General features: G+C 42.9%; 1 protein-coding gene across 4 annotated transcripts in view; it reads right to left on the minus strand.

The window, feature by feature from the left end:
• Nucleotides 1-664: 664 nt before the first annotated feature.
• Nucleotides 665-21520, minus strand: part of ccny (cyclin Y) — a 33032-nt gene continuing 12176 nt past the window's right edge. For 2 of the 4 annotated variants that reach the window (XM_034559678.1, XM_034559676.1), the window contains exons 2-11: nucleotides 15082-15156; nucleotides 13866-13886; nucleotides 12806-12840; nucleotides 12070-12170; nucleotides 11921-11956; nucleotides 11412-11469; nucleotides 11110-11229; nucleotides 6076-6242; nucleotides 4448-4610; nucleotides 3772-4026 (exon numbers count right to left, since the gene is read on the minus strand). In XM_034559678.1, coding sequence (XP_034415569.1) covers nucleotides 3910-4026; nucleotides 4448-4610; nucleotides 6076-6242; nucleotides 11110-11229; nucleotides 11412-11469; nucleotides 11921-11956; nucleotides 12070-12170; nucleotides 12806-12840; nucleotides 13866-13886; nucleotides 15082-15148 — 885 coding nt within the window. In that variant the 5' untranslated portion in view covers nucleotides 15149-15156 and the 3' untranslated portion in view covers nucleotides 3772-3909. Of the gene's footprint in view, nucleotides 4027-4447; nucleotides 4611-6075; nucleotides 6243-11109; nucleotides 11230-11411; nucleotides 11470-11920; nucleotides 11957-12069; nucleotides 12171-12805; nucleotides 12841-13865; nucleotides 13887-15081; nucleotides 15157-21520 lie in introns of all 4 variants that reach the window. The other 2 variants (XM_034559677.1, XM_034559679.1) reach the window with 2 other exon arrangements.

The raw sequence follows: 21520 nt of genomic DNA on the forward strand, positions 1-21520 counted from the left end.
TTGAAAGTTTTGTTCGAGACCAAAACGGAGCAAGTGGGAGAGTGAATATTGGACTTGCATTTGCCAAGTGGAACCAACGTGGTTCACTAAAAAAATATTTTCAATAATCATAGCGTGCCTACATCTCTAAATAACTAATTTAGGCTAAACAACAAAACACAACCTCCATAATTTAGCATATTGAGGTAAAGCAGCCTATGGAGGCTCTTAACTTGTGTTTTCTGGACCACGGTGCAAAGAGAATAACGCTTGAGCGAAATAGGCGAGATCCTAAGGTGGTACGTGTCTATTAACCCACAACGTGGTTTGAGTGTCTGTGTACAATATTTCAAATGTACATGTATCGCTCTCTCATTTAAATCCACAGCAGCTCTTCATCGCATCGAATTACCAGAGTGATTGAAATGCAAATCAAGGTTACCACGGAGGATTAAATGTGTCCCTCAGTGACAATATGGCAGAGTGTAATCTCTGTATTACCGCTTGCTCTAAGCCATTTCAATGGTTCTTTCTGATGGAAGAAACCCAGCTCAGTCACATCAGTTGCACAATATAGGACACATGGAAACATTGTGATGGCAGCGTGATCAAAAGATTTGAGATCTCAGCTTGTGCATTGGGTGAATTGGTACTTTTTAGATCAAAGAGGAGACATACACTGGGTTTTATTGCAAGGTTTTAAAGTTTAATTCTTGCACAGGTTTTTCTAAACATCGCTTCAGAGGAGAAGAATTGGGAGCAGTTTCTTAAAATCATAGTGGACAGGACAGTGGGAGATCGGAGTTTGGCAAAAGAAACGTAATGGCTGACTCTCCCAAAAGAAAATAATACATTGACGATAACAAACATAACGGAATACGACACATGTTGAAAATATTAATATCAATGGAGAACAAAAAAAGTCCCAGCTACAGCAGAAAGACGTCATTTTTAAAGCCGAATGTGTGAAAAGACAACCATTGTCATCAAAGAGAGGAAGAGAAATGAAGGGCAAAGGTCAACTATGCAGAGGGAGAGTTCAGTGCACAAGGCTACGACACACACACCGACAGGACCCTCAGGCCATGTGGAGAACAGGTTTCACCTCGGGACTCTTGACCCCCCCCCCCCCCCCCGGCATCAACACCGACTTACTTGTGGATCTAGAAAACACCATTCCGTATGCACACATGTACAATAAATAGGATATACAATCTTTGAATACCTCTAACGGATCCAACTCACAACAGCACTCCAGTAACGATACTTCCCTAAAGACACATTTTTGCACTGTATTTTCCACTCACAAACAACGGTTCTCCGTCTACGTCCCCACACCTTTTCGTTTTCTTTCTATATTTCACGTGCGAAGTGTGGGCCGGGTCAGAGCAACACGGGCCAACAAGGAACGTCTTTCATTCCTCCTTTGGTTCGGTTTCGGTCTTTTCTCACGCCTCGCCGCTCGGGCTTGGACATCTCACCGGTGGACTGACTGACTGGTAGCTTGCCAAAAAACCATAAATCACAGATATGAATGCACAAAACAAGCGAGTGGCTTGGAGGAGGGAACGCGCTGACGTCACACTTCAATTAGGACCGTCATCTGATCTTGTTATGAAGAGAAATGCGTTGAAAGCCTGGAAATGTCGCGTCGTGATATTTTTAAATGTATTATCCATTTAAGGATTTAGTGAAGCAACATGTCCAGTTGATCTTAAGGCAAATGAACACTATTATCAAGATTAGAATAAAAGCATGACTTCACACTCGTATCAAACCATTCAGGTGTCAATAATTAAAATCGTTGTCATAGGTTTACCTTCTACTACATCCCAGTACATCTTCCTGTTTCTGATTTTAAGAAATATCAAGAAAATGGCAAATCAGGAAGAGATGTCTTCATAGAAAAAAAACCCAAAAGGTTCCAGCAAATGCCAGACGCCGTGGACCCCCAACCCTGATACACATTCAAAATAAGGTTATCGGAAAAGTCAACGTTATAACTGAATACATGAATAAATAATCAAAACTGTCAAATTGAACAGGAAATCTTGCTTCGCGGAAACGGGGAAAATAAATGATTTAATGTGTGCCAAGACCAACAAATGTAATGAGCTACAGAAGAGAAAGATGGAGACGGAAAAATAAATTACGTTTCACTGATTGAGGGGAAAAAAACTGATGGAGGTTGAAGGAAAACTCTAAAACTATATAGCTCATTTTTACACTGCATTTAAATAACTGAATTATATTTATTGATGTATTCAGTCATATTGTGTTTTTGACGTGCCTGATTGCGACATTCTTCTTTTACGGGACTCCACAACAAACAAGCACCATTATGAACACATGAATCTGGCAATGCCTTCAAAATGGGGTAAGAAAAGAAATCTTAGAATAAAATAAGCCTGAATTGTCTTCGTAATCATTAAGTTACCATATACAGCATGTAACGTGTAAAACGTGGCATCTTCTGATGTGAAAAAACTAAATCATAACAAGAAAACAACACAAAAACATCTTAAGTGGTGTCTCCCGTTAAAAATCGTAATACTTTATCTTTACTTGATTTGTCATAGGAACATCCGACATTTACCATCCCCCTCGTGTACAGTATAAACTGATTCAATAGACGTATTCTATCATCATTCTGTTTTTCTTTTTTTTCTAACAATGTCAGTCTACACCGGCGCTGTATTTACACTGTACAGAGACAACGTGGCATGACGTATACAATCTAACTTTTTGTAAGCAGTGTTTGAATCGTCACTTAATGCTTTTTTTTCTTCTTCTGTCATTTTGGGTTCCTCTCTCGAGAACCCTGAAAAGAAATCATGCGTTTAGTGGCTCCTACATGTTGATATTCCACTTTGTGCTGTTTCATTGTAAGCTGGAAGAACCGTACAAAACGTTAAAGAAAGGAGAGGAAAAAAAATACTTCAGTTATTTGTTCTATTCCTCCAGTAGAAAGGGGAGAAGTGTTAAACTAGCTTATTACAGGCACCACAGGTCAGGACGATGGCAGTGAATTAAGTACAACACAAGCTCTCCAGTATGTCTCATGTCTGACAGAGTACTGGGCCGCTGTCCTCCCGAGTATGCATGCTTCATCCTATTTAATCGCAACAACCGAGCAATACATGAATATTGCTTGCAGTGAATCGCTGTGGATGTTGGCTGGATGGCCTTGCTGTGATGGTACAAGTTGAATTTCCTGGTCCCGTCAGAGCGAAACACCGACCCGCCTTCTTCAGCGTTCGCTCTCTGAATGAGAACTTCAATGCGACGGCTACGATGTAAAAGAGTACGATGATATGCAGTCCAGCCGAATGTATACGCCGAAGCGGACAGAGGAATATACATGTCTTGTCCTTTTGTGTACTCTCGGATCCGCTGGCAGAGGTCCGTGCTGGATCGGGGATGCAAAAAGAGGGTGAACACCAAGAAAACGCTGAAACTAAATTTCCAAATGTGCCTGTCAAAAAAACTAAATTCTTCCCATGCGTCAGCTCAGAAAGTGACTGAACCAGAAGATTAAAACGAACAGGAATGTACACGACCTCCCTCAATCAAACGCACGAGCGAGTGGAGCCTCAATATATGTAGTGTGTGTGTGTATGTGTATATATATATATATATATATATTGCCAGCTGTGTTTGGTCTTTTCTTCTGCAGTTGAGGTCTTCATTCCAACAACTTTCACTCACGCACTTCAGTTTGGTTCAGCTGAGCTCTGTTTGGTTCAGTGCAGGCGGCAAGTGGAACTTCTTTTATGTACAACAACCAGAGGGGTGTGTGTGTGTGTGTGTGTGTGTGTGTGTGTGTGTGTGTGTGTGTGTGTACTGATCCACAGGGCCGCTGCCCGCCTGGTTTGAAAACACAGTACAGTATGTCTGACAGGTCTGTCTCCGTGCTGCGGACGACCAGTGTTAGGAAATGATGGCTGGACACCACCGCGCCGCCGTCAGGTTCTCGGCGCTCATTGAGCGCTTCTTCATTTGTTTCCTCAAGCCCTTGTATATGTCGTCACACAACCGCGAGATGGCCTGAAAGACAAAACAACGACAAAAAACCCCAGCAGAAATGAGAAGGTGAGGTACGCTCTCGTGTATTTTTATGTTTTTTTTAAAAAAAAGGGACTGGCTGAGGTCTTTGTTGGCACGTGTGCAATATGAAAGACGGAAAAGAGCCACTCATTTATTTTGATGTTGTACTGTCTGAACCAGATCTGATGGCTGATCAAAAACAACCATGATGTGAGGGATGCTCACAGCTGCAAAAACAGTGAAGCTAATTACACACTCCATCCTGTCCGTCTCTCAGCAGATGCCGACTGGGATTTGTGTTGAACTGACGCTCAGTCCATTCATACCACAACCTCAGGCTACAAAAAATTGGGTTCAGATTTTGAGATTTCTTTTCTATGTGACCTGAAGTCCAAAATGTTTTTGCATGTGTGCCACTCACCTCTAGTTTCTGGGCCTTCTCCCTGCTGAGGGGTTCCAGGGGCAAGCTGAGGTTGTTGGCCTCAGCCAGGGAGCGCAGGTCAAAGTAATACTTGGCGTAGACACTGGACGGCACGTTGATGTTGAACTGCAACAGCTCCAGAAACTGACGCTCCAGCTCATTCCTTAGACAGAGAGAGAGGAATGTGCAATCAGATATTTAGCTAGGAACCAGAAGTCGCTGAGATTGACAGAGTTCAAATTGAATTGTCTGTCTCCAAACGCATCTGTCTAGAGAGAATGAAGAGGAGACAAAAAGACTAAAGAGGGGGTGTTATCTTCACATGTGCGGTACCAAGTAAATCCCCAGTGCACCTGCCAAACATAAGCCCTTCGTCGTACTGAAAAGGGAGTGATATCTAAGCACAGGGCTGTGAGCATGAATATTGATCCCACATCCTGGTGCACATTGCCTGGTGCTGCACGGCTCAGTGATACCCGCTGCCTCCCGCTGCCAGACGCTTTCATCTGTTTATCTTCATTCGCGGGCCGATTTCCTTTTTGCGTTGTAACCTGCACAAGAGGCACTATCCATCTCTTCTTCCGAAGCCTCTGTTCCCCACCCACGCACATTTACAGGCATGCAGCAACAGACCGGCTAAATTTAGCCTCCTCTGGAGCCAAACCCCTGTCTGATAACACTGCTTCTTTTTCTATCTGGCCGTGGCACTTGTTCAGCTATTCTCATCCATTTCTTTTTGTGTTCCTCCGCTCCTCACTGTTCTTCCCAGACTACCCTGCAGTCATTTCACAGTCTGTAGGTGGCGGAGAGCGGGCATTCAGGAGTCAAGACTAAAATTGATCTTCCGAGGAAAATGGTCCCAAACAGGTGGATTAGAGTCATTGTTGTGTAAAATCAGAGTCCTAAGGACGAGAATATACAGCCACTGGTGCAGAGGGGTGTGAATGCAGCAGAGGTCAGAGGTCACCTACAGCATCACGTCACAGCCTTTTTAGAAAGATTTACCCAGATGAACAGACAGAGAGGTGGGTCCTCATAATCCAAGAGTCACGGGTGTCACACAAAGCAGGCATTGGGCAGAGCGATTTCCAGACCACCACACAAGTGACTCTGAGCACCTCTTGAACCCAGACCGGCCTCAAACACAGGCCTTTGTCTGCATACAGCTTTTTCAAGTGGAAATGCAGTAATTCACCGGTTGCAGTTGTTTTTTAGTTTTAGTTTGTGAACTACTTATCTTTTGAGTTTTGGGCTGAACCAGCTATAAAGTCAACTAATCAACTGTAGCCGATTTATTTTTGGCTTGCCCTCAATGGACCATGCACTGGAAATGAAAGGTTGGCCATGAAGACTGTCTTATTAACTGTGAATGAGATTACGTTTTTAGCACAGACATAATTAAACAGATCTCCTGCCACCTTCATATCACAGACACATAATTATATTACACATTTGGTAATTATTGTTATGCAGAAAAAATGGAGCTGGTTCAAATTAAGAAACAAGCCTGTATGTTAACAACTACATTCAACATTCAAAGTGAACAAACCTCAGTCTACAGGCCTTTCAGCTGTGTGTGCGTTGAAATACAATATTTTGGGGAGGGGGGTGTGTTCACAGCAACTCACATGTCCTCCACGGTGATATCCTTGAGAATTTGGCAGTAGTCGACGTTCCAGACCGCCTGGTCGTCCCACACCTTGGATGCCAGAAGGATGGCTCCGAGCACGATGCGCTTCCAGTTGGCAGGGCAGATGTCGATCTCGGCGTAGGTCAGGAGCCTCTCCAAATACACCTTGGACAAAGACACGCGTCACATGTTACTACATGTACTAAATTATACACCTGGCTGAGATCCATGAGGTCTTTTCTTCCGTATGAGGAACACGTACTTAGAACATAGAACAGAAGCTTGTATTATCGTGTTATCCATTAGCCTCTACTCTACTCGGAGTGTCTACATTGCAGAGTTAATTTGCTGCTTTACTGTTTGTCTGCCAACTACTCCTCCAGGTAAAAACAACAACAACTAGAACGGACACTCGGTAGAGCGCATACCTTCGCCGAACATTTTGGCATTAGTTGCATGCCGATTGGATAAAAATTTACCGCGTTATGATAAAAATACGATTTTGACCTTTTCATGACCTTGACCTTTGACCCGATCGCTCCCAAAATCTAATCAAATGGTCCCCGGATAACAGCCAATCATCCCACCAAATTTCATGCGATTCGGTTTAATACTTTTTGAGTTATGCGAATAACAAACAGACATATTTACAAATAAATACACAGCGATCAAAACATAACCTCCGCAAAAGTATTTTGCGAAGGTAATAACAAGGTGGCAGAAACTGATCCAGCCTCTCCGGAGCTCGCTCATTAAAATATCGGTGTGGATGGAAACGCTCCGTCTCTCTGCCTCACTCCCCAGTTCCAGTTCTCTCTCTTTTTTCCGGTAGCCAGACTTCTCTCAGTCGACAGATTGCAAAGCACACCGAGCCGGCCGGCACCTGTTCCTTCCAAGCTGGAATACTTTAATGCAGAGGCTGATTCCACTGGCCGTCATTGTGTTAGAGTCCTTGTAAAAAGCATGAAAGCTGCATTGATCCACTGCAAGGAGTCAGCTTTTTAGTTTTCTTTTGTATTTAAATGTACTCTTTACTTTTAGTGTTCGATATGGGTTTTGTACTTTTATTAAGTATTCTTCTTAAATACTGTAACTTCAGTATCCTACAGTCTTGTCGATTTTTTTTGTATTTGTAGTCCTTATGGCCGACGTTGTTTTGTTACAATTGTCAAATCAGTAAGTTATATGTTTATTTTGAAACAGGACGTTTTATTTTGAAACAGGAAATGTCTTGTAACTTGTTAGGGGACTTGTAATCAGGAAGTGAAGGAAGAGCATGGCTCAGTTTACAATCCAGTTGAGTCTGCTTGCATCTTATGCCTTTTGATGGCATCGTTGGTATGTATTGATTTGTTTTATTGTTACTTATGATTGCAGATGATTATTTTTGTGACAATGTTTAGTTTGGGAAGTTTTATGCACAAAGTCCATCGATTCATAGTTAATGACTACTCCGCTATGAATGTTGTTCATATGACAGAATAAATATGAATAAAGAGTTATGTTAAAATACAGTGGTTTATAGGAACATATGTGTAAATCAGTAGTAAATACATAAAAGTAGCGGTTAAAAATAAAGCAAGTTATTTCATTGAAGAATCAGTATATTTACATTGTGTGTATGTGTAAGGTTAAAAAGGAAGCATTTTGTTTGTATTCATTATGCCCTTTGTGTGTTTTAGTTTTACTCTTTCTTACGTCAATAAACCTGTGGACAACGGACAACTGTCTTCAGAGTCGTGATGTCAGGAAAGAGTTTGTCTAACTGCCAAGGTGTATCACGGCACATATACTGAGGGCAGCATAGACGTTTTGAACATATCATTTGCTTAACTTTGGAACAGATATGATCTAATACAGTCTAAAACAATTGATATTATTCTCGTAACATTATTTTCTTCCTCGGTTGACTAAGAACTACATTTTTTTTATTTCATTTTCATGAGTAAAATGTTCTGCAGAATTCAGACCAGTTGCAGCTTTGAAATCTGTGATCTCAGGTAACAAGTCTGACAACGACAAAATAAATCCGGTCTGCAGAGATGGTGTACTTTTTATGGCAGATTGAAATATACTGTGGGCTCAACTTAACTCATAACTCTGTCTGGATGTGCACTGTGGCTGAACTGTCAGCATTATGTGGCTTAAAAGCCTAAACAGAGTCCTGGAAGTCTGTAGGAAAGCAGAGATGATCAGTGTTCCCGTCTAATTACTGGACATAAAAGGCTACCTTGTGGTTTGAACAAACAGTGAGTCGAAGAGCGGAGAAAAGCCTCCTTTCACCCTTTTCTGCAGCCTGGTCTGAGTTGCCCACTAGCACAGCTCAGGTGGCTAATTGGACAAGTCATGCTGCGTTGGGCTTTGTGCCTGCAGGCGGTGCTAACCTACCTCTGTAGTAGCCCAGGGCCTGCCAACAGACACCACATACATTATGCACTCTGGCAACGGGCAGCAAACATTGAGAAAAGCCTGCATGAAACGAGAGCCAGGCTGCATGCTGGGGGATATGACTGCAACGGCACAGAGAGGAAACTATACAAAGAGACAAAGAATCCAGAGGCAGTGTGGCTGGCAAACAGGAGACACGTGCAGCCGCATTAAAGTCAAATCAACTCATTGTGTGATTCTGATTCAGGGATGCCCCGCAGTACTCTATTAACTTTTACTTTGTTGAAGTCATCCATAGTGGTGATTTGCATAAAAACACACAATTCAAATGATTAGGAAATAAAAACTTTATATTTCTATTGATAATAGATAACAACACTGGTTTGCATGAATCACATCTATCAGTCATAACAATGGAAAACCAAAGCATGAAGCGCAAGTTGATGGTTCACTCGGTAAAAGAGAGGAATTAAAAAGACTGCTGGTTGTTTCAATGACTACGCCTCATTAGTCAGCACGCCCAGTTTAAACTCCAAACCATCAACATGCAGTGTTCCACATTGAAACAACTAACCAGTAAAACACATCCTGCTGGGATCGGTGATGGTATATGCGGGTCTCTTCCTGCTCTGCAGGTATTATCTATTACCAATCTCCTATCCATCCCACATAGGACCAAGCACCGGACGTGGGGTGACAGAGCCTTCTCTATATCTGCTCCCTCTCTCTGGAACTCTCTGCCCAAACTCATCCGAGACTGCACTGATCTTTCCTTATTCAAATCGCAAATCAAAACCCACCTGTTCAGAACTGCTTTTAATGTGTGATTGTTTGTTTGTTTTTTATTAGGGTCCGAGCGACTCAGAAAGTCCCTATTTGTTTTACCTGTATTTTAGTTATTCTTATTTATTTATTTTTAGCTTTTAGGATGTTCTAATTATGTGAAGTGTCTTTGAGTATCATGAAAAGCGCTATATAAATTCAATGCATTATTATTATTACCAGTGCAGGACTGTCCAGTTAGTAAAGGAGGTATAGTTTCTACAAATGGGCAACATATTTCTAAACTAATAGTTTCCATATGACACACCAATGAATGACCTTTGCCCCCTGGAAATGGCTTTGGTAATGTTAAGAGTTTGAGCTGTGGAGCTGTAGCTTCACATGTCCCTAAGTGCAAAGTGTTCGTGGTGTCTGCTACTGGGGATCTTGAGCACGATGCGTCTTCCCAAAAGAGGACGTGCTGGTTTTCAAAATCCCTGTCGTCTTGATCCCCTCCGCCTTCCCTTTCCTATCCAATGATGTGATGATTGGGAGGGGAAGGAAGGCTAAAGTTAGCTGTGTCAGCTAAGCTAACCGCATAACCACCAGCCAACAGCCCTATTAGATTACTTACGGCATGCCAGACTTTACTCTCGGGGACTGGACTAGGCCGGCCCTGTGCCAGAGTGTGTGTGTGTGTGTGTGTGTGTGTGTGTGTGTACATCTTTGTTGGAGTACGCCTGTACATGGATAAAGACACAGGAACACAGATACTTTGCATCAGTGTGCTTGCTCCCATCACTGACACAATCCCCCTCCCCCATGCAGAAGCAGGGCAACCCGATACAAGGCCACCAGGCCAGCCTTAATAACCCTTTACTTTCCAGTCTCTGGGGACACTGGTGGCGGCCCGAGCGACGAAGTGTGGAAAGAGAAGTTTCTTGGCAGATAAGAGGAGAGGGAGGGATCTTTACTGGATTTCTTTGGGGAAAATAACCAAGTTCAACTTATTTAGAACTGTCCTGCCAGGCTTTTAACCAAAACAAGGAAGAAAGAGCTCATTTCCCTGATTTTAGCTACACTCTATTGGCCCCCAGTGTCTTTTAGAATAGATTTGAAGGGCCTTTTGTTTTGTAAAGCTCTTAATGGTTTGGGACCGGCCTACATTGTAGACACTTTGGTATTTTCTAATCCATTACAAGCTCTCAGATCTTCTACTTTATATATATATATATATATATATATATATATATATATATATATATATATATATATATACAATCGACACAATTAAGCGCAATGCAATGCTCCAAAATTAATTCAAGTGTGGATATGCATGTTTTCTTGAAATGCTTCTACTGTTAGATAACACAATAAAGATATCTCATTACTTTACTAAACACAAAACAAACTGCGAAAGAGTCGGGGGGGGGGGGGGGGGGGGGAAGCAATGAGAGAATGGGGAGAAAAGCTGTCCTTGTTTTCATGTTGTTGTTTTTCAACACGTGAGCAGCGCACGATGTCTTAAGTCGCCGGGTGAGATTCTGCTGTACAGTAAAGCACCAAGTCATTCTGAAAAGGAGACCGCTCGGTTCAAACCGAGTCATGTGTGACCTTCCAGTCCTCCGGTCCACCTCCTGTGAGAATTGGCTCACGTTTCAACATTTTTGGGGACCCAATCTCCAGAGGGATATACAGAGCATTTCATAGGATTCAGGAGTAACAAATGACGTCTGAGAATAAACAAGAGAAAGAGAGAAGAGTCTGAGGAAGGTAGCAACAAGAGGACAGTGTGTGAGGCTACGGAGGGCAACAAGAGAATCAGGAAGCAACACTCCCTCCTGGTGTCAGCCCTGAAACACACACACACACACACACTCACCAAGGTGACAATGGCACACTCAGCGGTGAGCTGTGCGGCGCTGAACAGCGTCCTGACGAAGCGGTAGATCTGCTTCTGCTCAGGGTCGTGTTTTTCGTAATCAGGAGGAATTTCAGACTTCTGGAACAGAAGACAACAAATCCAAATGAAAACGACAGATTCTCTCTGTTCATCGGCATTTGATGAGATTGTTTACCGGCATGGGAACACAAGCTGCCGGCTCCATGTGTGGTTTGTCTCGCTGATGAGCTCCGACAGCTCTACAGTGTACACATAATGGAAATCTTCAGTTAAGGCCTTACCGAGAGCGGGTGCAGTTTCTCATTGAAAATGTCGACCAGCATTCTTCCGTTGACTTCCCTGGAATGACAAACAGATAAGGGAGAGCAATAAAAATAGTAATAAATATAAAATCCAGATGTCATTTCATCCTCTGGGATGTCAGATTGCCCGTTCAATAAGCCCTTGTGGGGCATTTATCCGCACTTCAAAGCGCAGAGCGTCACGGGATTCCTCCCAGTTATTGCTATGGAGACAAGGAAAAGGACGTCTCTGTCCTCCCCCCTCTACAAGGCCACAGTTTATTCCAGGAGGATGTCCCGCTCACTCAGGAGGAGGCAGCCATCAGACAGACTGTCCCGATATCGAAAGAGTTTGCCATTTCAACTTGAGCTTTGAGGGGCTTTTTGTTTTCTGTCAAGTTTTATTTTGGTCTGCTGTCCAGTGGTGCTGATATTTGATGCATGATTTTGAAAAGTAGAGATGAATGCAAGAACTAATAAAAGGATTATAAGGAAAACACTGTTCATACCTGTTTTTTATGTGGTAGTATATTGCGAGGGCTACGCTGTAAAGACGCAAAAAAAAAAAGCAATTAATTTTAAACTTAAAGCATGATAAGAGACAGAGATTAAACATTAGATTGTGAATTATTTCCTGTTAGGCAAAAACATTTGTTACCATTTGATGGTGTATTTGAGGTTGGGCTGACTGACGGTACTGTCGTCAAGGAATATGGTGGAGCATGAGCTGTACTTCCGTCTCACTGCGCCTGGATGATGCTGGAGTTCACACACAAACACACAAACACAAACCAAAGAGACACCTACATCAATCTCTATTCCAGTCCTACTCGGACCAGCCAAAGTAGGGCACCTGTAAGCCCACACACTAATTCTGTCTGTCATCTATCAGCGTGTCACATGGTTGCATGCAGGAAAGGCCATTCATCATGGTGGAGTGCATCTTCAGAGAGCACTTTTATTTTCTCCTGGCACATACTAAACCAGAGCTTTTTCAAGCCAATTGGATTATTCTGTTTTTGTGTGTGCTCAAAATCAAAACAATTATTTTCAAGATAAACACACTGATTCATCGCGGAAATATTACAGATTTGCTGAACTTGGGCCTAAAGGAGTGATGGACAAAAATGAACTACACCATATCGTGATGACGTTGTTGTTACTACATCTAAATAATGACATGGAAGTGCATCTTTCAGACACACACACACACACACACACACACAGTAATTAAAAGGGTCGGATCATTTTAAAGGGTCATTTTTGAGAACTTTACCTTGTTCTCCGAAATGTGTGTGAACTTGCAAGAAATACAAGACAGTAAAATCACCATTTGCACCATTATAATATCCACACATGAATGTATCATACACAGTGTATTGCATCTTACTTACATGGTTGATGTAAAGGCTCTTGCGTTTTTCTCGAACTGAAAGGGGAAAAGGAGAGAACCGGCGTATGAGTGCAGTACACAACCCTCACAGACAGGGAGCAGCATTTATCCAGGGTTCAGAAGTTCCCTATCACTATATCTTAAGAAAACATTGGAGGTAGGTACTTTTCCTTCTAATTATGCACCACTACATTAAACAAAGCATGGCAGTTTAAGCAAACCGCATTTTAAATATGAAAAGAAGAAGATTGTCTGTTTATTTTTCTCTCTGCTCAGACGGATGCTAATTCTGCTTAATGGCCTTGGTGATTTGTTAGTTTCATAGAGCTTACCTCGCTGAGTGCACGGAACAACGCACGCTCGCACAGATGTGTGTCGGGCGCTGGTGCAGTCGTGTACGTTTGCACATCTGTGTGTGTCTATAGGTGTATACGTGTGCGATGTAGGAGAACACACGAGATGGCAGAGAGCGAGCATCATGCACACAGTGATGTAGCGAGCTGTCTGGCGCTTCTCATTCCGGCACTGTCTGCCTCTCACCTTTCTGACACGCACACACACACACACACACACACACACACACACACACACGTGTTGTGTTTTTCTCCTCTGATGTGACTGTGTGCGCTGCTTCGTGTTTTAGTGAGGCAAACAATCCTGACCGCTGTGATTTCTGTATTGATTTCTAAAATGTCCCTTTTTGTTTTTTTTCTCTCCACACATCAACGCTGACACATTTAATAATAAAAGGTGTCAAATCTCAGATTCATACTCCCGGTGGAATCATTCACACATCCTCTGTAGAAGAGATGCATTAAGCGCCGTTGGTGTGCTCTTTTCAGCCCAATTCATACTGGTGCATTCTACAGACCTACAGACCAACATACACACACACACACACACACACACACACACAAGTGGAGGCGTGTCTGACAGAAAACCATACAGATCCAAGTACAACAAAACCAATAAAGCTTGAGACCACATGAAAAGTGAAGCCCAAAAACACACAGGGAGCATAGTGCTAGACGCCTACAGAGACCAGACGCATACATGCTTACCTCTCTTGTTGGGCACGGCAACTGAAAAAACACAAAGACCAAGTTGTCTCTGTGTCTCTGCATTGGTATTTATTCATTCATGTACAACGTGTTGTGAAAACAGGCCGGCAGACGTTCACACGGGCGCTTGATGAGGCTGATGAAAGATCCGATCGATATATACCAGCCTTCTGGCTACAAACCAGTGGTAGCGCAGGCAAACGGGACAAACCTGGACCTCTTATCGTCAAAGTGAAGAGAGATTATGGCCTAACTTCATCGCATTTCACTTGATTACGGTGCATTACTGTCAGTCTGAGGGGTCCAGGCTGCTACAGGATCAGTCTATCTCTGCCTGAGAGAGATGGTGAAAACCCCGCAGTGTGCCTCAGAAGATCCGACGCTGAGGCAGCTGCTATAAACATTTCCACTGGAGCCGTTATGTTGGATAAAAGGCTGTTGATCAACGGTACTTTTGTATGGCGTCCCATCTGAAATCCCAGCATCAATCAAACATCTTCCTTTGCCACAAAGCGGGCGGCCATTGTTTTTAAAAAAAAAATGATTCTTTGCAGGCTGCGTTCTGACTTAAATGTGCAATCTGCCGTGTGGATGGCGACACTGCTCTTTGAATGACTTGGTTTTTGAAGATCAATGGCAACTGATAACACACACACAGCCAACATGACTGGTCAAAAGGGGCCCTGAGGGAGTTAAGGGGAAGAGAGGTGATGTAAAGTGGCGAGGCAATGGCATAAAACAAAGATCTTTTGATGGAAATGAGTGTGTCTAATGCATTCTAGAGATGCCCATATTACTGTAGGCTCCATGATCTGCACTTGAAAGCTGTGTGAAGTTATATCCATGTATAATGTGTGATTGTATGATGTGCTCACTTATTTTGTAGTGGACGCACACGGTGGTCCTACACAGCTATCAGAATTGAATCAACCAAAAGTAAAAGCCATTCTTTCCAACTCTGTGGATGACACGACTAGAAAGAATCCTTTATATTGGTCCTGCCCTCATTGAAGAGTCAGAAAAAGCAGCACATCACACAACTTCCCCTTGCCTCACACTCCACTGGCCTCTTAAAAAAGGTCTTGTGTGTGCCGGATACAAGTAAAGAGATTTAACATGCAAGTTTTCAACGCGCCGCTCGCCAACAGTCCCTTCACATTTGTTTCCGGCCCTGCACTTCAGTGTGGACGTTTCAAAAGAAGCTCACAATGCTCACCGTCCGTCTGTGACTTGCTGAGAAAGATGGTGCTGGCCCGGGGATGATCTGAGGGATTGTACTCCATGGGCAGATCTAAAGAAAAAAGGGGGAAACAAAACATTCATATTCAAAGCATTCACATTTGATTTAAAGAGTTTGATTCCAAAGTGATTTGTCTATCATTAAAAAGATAAACGTATGGCACAAAACTAATTTCCCTTTGAGTCTGCATAGTGTTTGGTTAGTAACTGAGCGTTCTTAAGATTTCTTCTGACAAAACTATATTCAACAGGATCATCAGTATGCTAGGAATTGCAAGCCATGAACATGGGGCCGTGGTGTGTTTACCAAAAGGAAAAAAAGAGAATCCAGTTTGGAGGTTAGATGTGTGGGATGGGCTTCAGGGGTTAACCACCTCTTTTGGAACGGCCCAAACTGAATGGAAAAACAATCTGATGGCCGACAGTTTACCGTTTGAACGGCGGTTTGTAAATCGATGTGCTAAAGCACACCAGAAAGGTATGGATTCGCTTTAGATCGGTGTCTGGACACAACACGTACCACCGAGGAACAGCCACCAGACCAGACAGGAGCTGTCAATAGAAGGCGCAATGAATCACGAGAGTAAGATCTCGGAGTGTGTCAGCAGGTCTGTACCACATCGGTCCTCAGAGTCTTTTCTGACATACGAGAGCAAGTGGAAGAGAAATATATCCTTGGACCGATGTCCAAATAACGGAGTTAAACGTGAAAGAACGTGCAAATAAAATAGGACAACCACATTTTAGACTGAAATTCTGTATTCAATTGCATTTATTATTAATTTAAACATACATTGTATTTCACATTTCCCTGTGAAAGGTTATTTTTGGGGAGTTTTTCCTGATTCGATGTGAGGTCCTGGGACAGGGATGTCGTATGTATACAGATTGTAAAGCCCTCTGAGGATAATTTGTAATTTGTGATATTGGGCTATACAAAATAAACTGAATTGAATTGAATTGAACATTCTTTATTTGAAAAGTGGGAGATACATTTCCAGATTATAAGTGAATAAACGGCATAGACTAATTCATGATTAGTAAAGCGTTCCATTAGTTTGATCAGAAGGCGTTAGATGTCTTGTCACATGTTAAACATCTGACGGCTGCAGAGTGTGACTGCCTCTGGCTCTCTGGTGTTTACCAAAGTCAATGGGTGTTTTAGTGCTGCTCGAATGTGTTTCATTATTCATTATATGATCAATCGTTTAGCCTCTAAAATGTCAAATAACATAGTGAAAGATGCACAATGTCCTCATGTTTTATTTGTTTATAGACATTCTTGCAGCTACAGACACTGCTGCCTGGCAGAAGGCTGCTATGGAAAACCATTGAATATATGTATACATGGATACATATACATTTTTTGTTTGAGTTCTTTTCCTCAATTAACATGTGTTTATTGTTCAATTATAAACAATAGATTTGTGGCGAGTGAAACGGAGAACCCTGGTTGTTTGAACAGCTGATTGGTACTAGATCTCCACAGTTGCTTGAATTTTTTATGGTGAAGGGATTTAATATCCTGCTGTTGACATAAGGTTGTGATCATCATCATCATATACCGGTCTAGGTTAATCATTACCTAAGACTGTAATACTAACTCTGTAAGTCACAACATAAGCGAGGAAACTGAACTAAACGACTCTCTCACACACACACACACACACACACACACACACACACACACACACACGCACACACACGATGTGGGTCGGTGACCCCATCAGCGGCTTCCTGGTTTCTTGGATGATGTCAGTGAGACAGGAAGTGTCAGGAGGAAGGGACCAACACCCAGACAGACCAATAGAGAGAAAGAGAAAACAGATGCCAAGAGAAGCGGCGGGACGGAAGAAGAGTGACAAGCTAGTAATGAGGGCGAAAAAAGGGCCTGAAAATGAACTGATTGGAGTGATGATAAAAGGTAATAGAGAGATGAGAGGGGAAGAGTCGAGATGGGTATATGGAAAGGGAAAATAGAGAGGGATGAGAGGGGAAGATTGTCAGTATCAAACCTTGTGGAAAATGAACACGGTGGATGTAAAAACTGTAGTTTGGATCTAGCATTAAAAGCCACCACAGAGCATACCTCAGATCACAGCCTCTCTTGGTACACCGCAGGTTACACATGCAACCAAACGCCATTGTGTCCAAACTACTTTGAACTAATTTCCTTTTTGTGTTCGAGAACCACTTGAGGAGCCTCAAAGGAGAGACGCATGCACGCGCATGCACGCGCATGCACATGCACGCACGATGAAGGAGGAAGTGACACACGGTGCTGAATTAAAGATGGGTGTATGGGAAGAAGCAAAGAGCAATGAAGGAGAACTGAAGGTGGATTAAGGATGCACCTTCGCAGCGTGCACACTCCAATGTTAATCCGTTACAAATAACTTGAGCACAGATTTTTTGTTTTGCGAGAACGTTTATACTTTCACATAAATAATTTAGAGCCTAAAGCCGTTTTGTTTTTATCTAGTGGGAATGTCACATTTTGAACACAGGAAGCTGCCTGTGGGGGAGAGACGGGGAGTGTCCTTCTAAATGGCTGTCGCTGTGTCAGTGACCTTTGGTGTGGTTCCACCCTGACCAGTTTTCTCCAACCTGGGGGAGACGAAAGCACCCAACTTCCTGCGTTTCAGGAAGCGGGGGGGGGGGGGGGGGGAGAATTAAGTAGGGGGTGACGGTTGCACATTGTTCTGAACAAAGAGTAGAGGGAATGTGTCAGTGTGTGGATTTAAGCCAAATGTGGTAGCACTTTTTATGCAGAAAACACACAACCACGCCGAAGTAAAGATGGAAGCCGAAGCCGAAAGAAGACAGCCACTAAAGTAGCCCCTCTTCCCATAGCTCTCCATTCCAGTTGGTAGTGAGGAATAATGCTCCACAGTGTTGTTAGCTAGGCTGTCTTTGTCGACCTTTTTAAAAGGCAAATTATTCAACGTGGGTTTCGGTGGATCCCATTGCACAACCTCTCTTCAAAACAGCATCACCTTTTGTTTTTATCTTCTTCAAACTTCAGACTGGAGTGCAGAAACACACTTGAGCTTGCGCAGTCGCGCGCGAGGTATAACTTCCGCTGTCGCCTGTGGTCGGCATGTTTGCAAATCAACTTTTAGGTATTTTTTTTGCATCGATGTGAAGACGTACTTCGATTTTTTTTAGGTATGCATTTTGACAGATTAACCAAAAACACCATCTAATCATTTTATCAATAAACAGGGTCTTGGTTGATTTTTCCTAACACTTTTATTACAATTTCACAAATAAAATAACCTGTAACATGTAATGCTTTGTCCATACTGCCCATTCATAATAAAAGGGTTTACTTTCATTAATATATTTGATAATTTTCCACACATAGTGCATGATAGTGCAATTATATCAGTGCAACTTTAAAAGTAATTATGTTTTTATGACATGTAGGCAATATTGCTCAAATTGTTGCACAACACTACCAGTAATAAACAACTATTTACATTCTTTGGTCAAGACTAGCTAGCTCAACTGTCAACTGCTTACGAGCTTTCGACTAAATCATTGATCAGTCTCTGCTCCAGGAGAAAATGAAGATTGAGTTGGTTGAATTAATTTGTCCGCCTCTGTAGCATTATATGTAGCAGCCACACTTGCGTCTCAGAAATCTGTCCAATCCAGGTTGGGTAGATCACAGTTGCCACCGGTGCCTCATTTTGAACCAAGCAAGCCCTGCGACGTGCACCTCAACCAGCCACACCCACCTACAAGGACGAGAGGAAACCGATGCCTCTTTATACCGCCGTTGGTTACATTGTGAACAGGATTATGTGTAATATTGTGGTGAGCTGTTGGCCCTCTGTCTGCCTGTCATGAGGGTGTCTTCGGGTCGCAACATCAGCCCAGGCATGAAGGCCCTTTGCTGTTTTTTTCAGCTGCTTTGCTAAGGTGCCAGCCTGAGGGGATCCAGATGGCCCAGCCCGGCTGTCAGCAGCCTGCTATCAAACAATACGCCCACACGGTCAAGATAAGCAGCGCGCCGCACATCTTGTAATGGGGTGTTTGAGAAGATGTAGCTTCTTTTACTGAATGAGTTTTCTTGTGTCATTGTAATCTAAGGAAAGTAAAGTCAAGCTGTCCTTCGAAAAGCAGCATAACAATAACAACGTATATCAAAAGCGAGGGCCACAGTTGTCGTTATTGTGCAGATGTACCGTTAAACAATTGAAGCTCTTCTCCGTTTGATAACTGTATCGCTTTCTGTCTCTGTCACACCTTGGATCTCACCCCTCTTCTGGTGTAAAACAGCTTCTAGAGCAGCAAAGCACACCGTTTTCATCCAGTACTTATGACACTGGGAGTTGGCCCTGATAACACTACTGGTGTGTGTGTGTCTTGTAATGTGAGAAAGAAGGTCAGTAACGCATCAAGAGGACAGGAAGCACGGGTGTTAACTGAGCATGCTCAGCGGGCATTGTTACCGAGTCAGGTACAGGCTGGGACCGTGAGGCCGAGAGCAGAACTTGACCCTGTGTGGCGCCAACACACTGAAAGCATCTGGCGGGCGCCTTTCCGAAGCACACCTATTGATTTCAATGGCCGACCGCGCACCAAAAAGCATCGAGAGTTTGTCACCGACGCCTCCACTCGGTCCTTGGATCGATCTTTGGGAGCGTCAAATGGATTTTTGTTTCCCCCATAGGAGGATCGTTTATCAAATGAATAAATAATTAATCAATACTAATACTTGTATTGGGTCCAACAAACTCAGTGATATGTCTTCCATGTAAAGGATCACCTGACGCCAATTTTCCATGAGTTAAACCTTCATTCATATCTATATAAATAATTTAAAAAAAGGTACGTTTTAAGGGTTGTCTGCAGTACACAGCAATGTTGCCTGATTATTGAAGTTATCCTAAAATACTGCTGTTTGTGTGGTGTTGGCATTTCAAGAGCACCAACTGCCGTGCACCAATGAGTTTTGGCCCTTTTTAAAGTGGTTCTCACCTCCGGATAACAAAGCTGTTGGCACCTCTGGGAAAGTTTGCTATCTGTGTTACGGCATTCACCGATGTACCACTTAACGATACAGCCGCTGGGTCATTTGAACCGTGTGCGCGATAAGAGCCAGAATTGAAGCCGCACTGATAAGATTTCTTTATGTAGCAAAACCACTTAATAGCAATATCAAATCTGCTCACATTCCAGAGGTTATAGTCACAGAAATTGTTTCTGGATGAAAAGATAAATCAAGTACCACCTCTATCCCTGCCACTGCACACATCATTCGCTAGAGTCATTTGCTGAACTCTGAACGGACAAAATTCCAGTTTCAACAACTCAAAAGAGAGGCAGGGTTAGAGGTCGCTGGAGACGAATTAAGTAAGATACCAAGTGAGAAAGATTAATGCTTAATGACTCACCCTCCTTTTAGCTATCACACACACACACAACTGTACACACACACACACACACACACACACAAACACACACACACACACACACACACACACACACACACACACACACACACACACACACACACACACACACACACACACACACACACACACACACACACACACACACGCACACACAGCAGCATCCCAGCTCTCCCCAACTGCTTGAACCCCCCCTGAGTTTCGAATTATTGATCGACAACATCCACCAATCCCATTGCAGCGTTGCTGACTCATCGGGTGGGAAAGAACCAAGCGTTTATCAAGGAAAAGCCAACAGGGACAAGAGGATGGAGGGGGAATGATTCGGGGAAATTTCACTTCAACTACACAGAAAACATATTCCCTTTCTGATGACTTCAGCAGAATTCAATCACAGAATCACATGAAACAGAAATTAAAGGCTTTGTTTTTGTTTCTCTGTATTTCCACATTCTCACAGAAATGTGAAGGAAAACTGAGTGGAAAATGTCCATGCTACAGGAAAAGTCATACATTATTCATCATTATATTACAAATAATAATAAAAGAATATCTGTGCCCTCTCCCACTGTCCCATATATACAAGCCCACATATACTATATGTCCATTTAAGGTCAAAGTACTATGTAAGCCAGACACACTCCTACACAGCCATGTCCTACTCTGACAGGGGGGGACATCCCCGACTCACAGGACCTTGTAAGGAGATACAATAAAGTCCAGAGCACCACATTAAAGCATCCAACCAGCACAAAAGTCCGACAATCCATCACAGGGACTTGTCACGGCGACTTTCCCTGGCAGCGCACCTGGCTATGTATACTGATGTGGAGCTCCACCATTGATTACTTTTACACTTGACGGATGGCTGTAATTAGGTGATGGGAGAGTGAAACAGCTCAGGGCAGGGAAGAGGAGTACGGGTGAGGACAGGCTTTCCCATAGAAAGAATAAATTAAAAAAACATTGAAATTCTGTAAACAGAACATATAC

This window comes from Cyclopterus lumpus, chromosome 20 (genome assembly GCF_009769545.1).
Source record: "Cyclopterus lumpus isolate fCycLum1 chromosome 20, fCycLum1.pri, whole genome shotgun sequence".
Classification (NCBI taxonomy): Eukaryota; Metazoa; Chordata; class Actinopteri; order Perciformes; family Cyclopteridae; genus Cyclopterus; species Cyclopterus lumpus.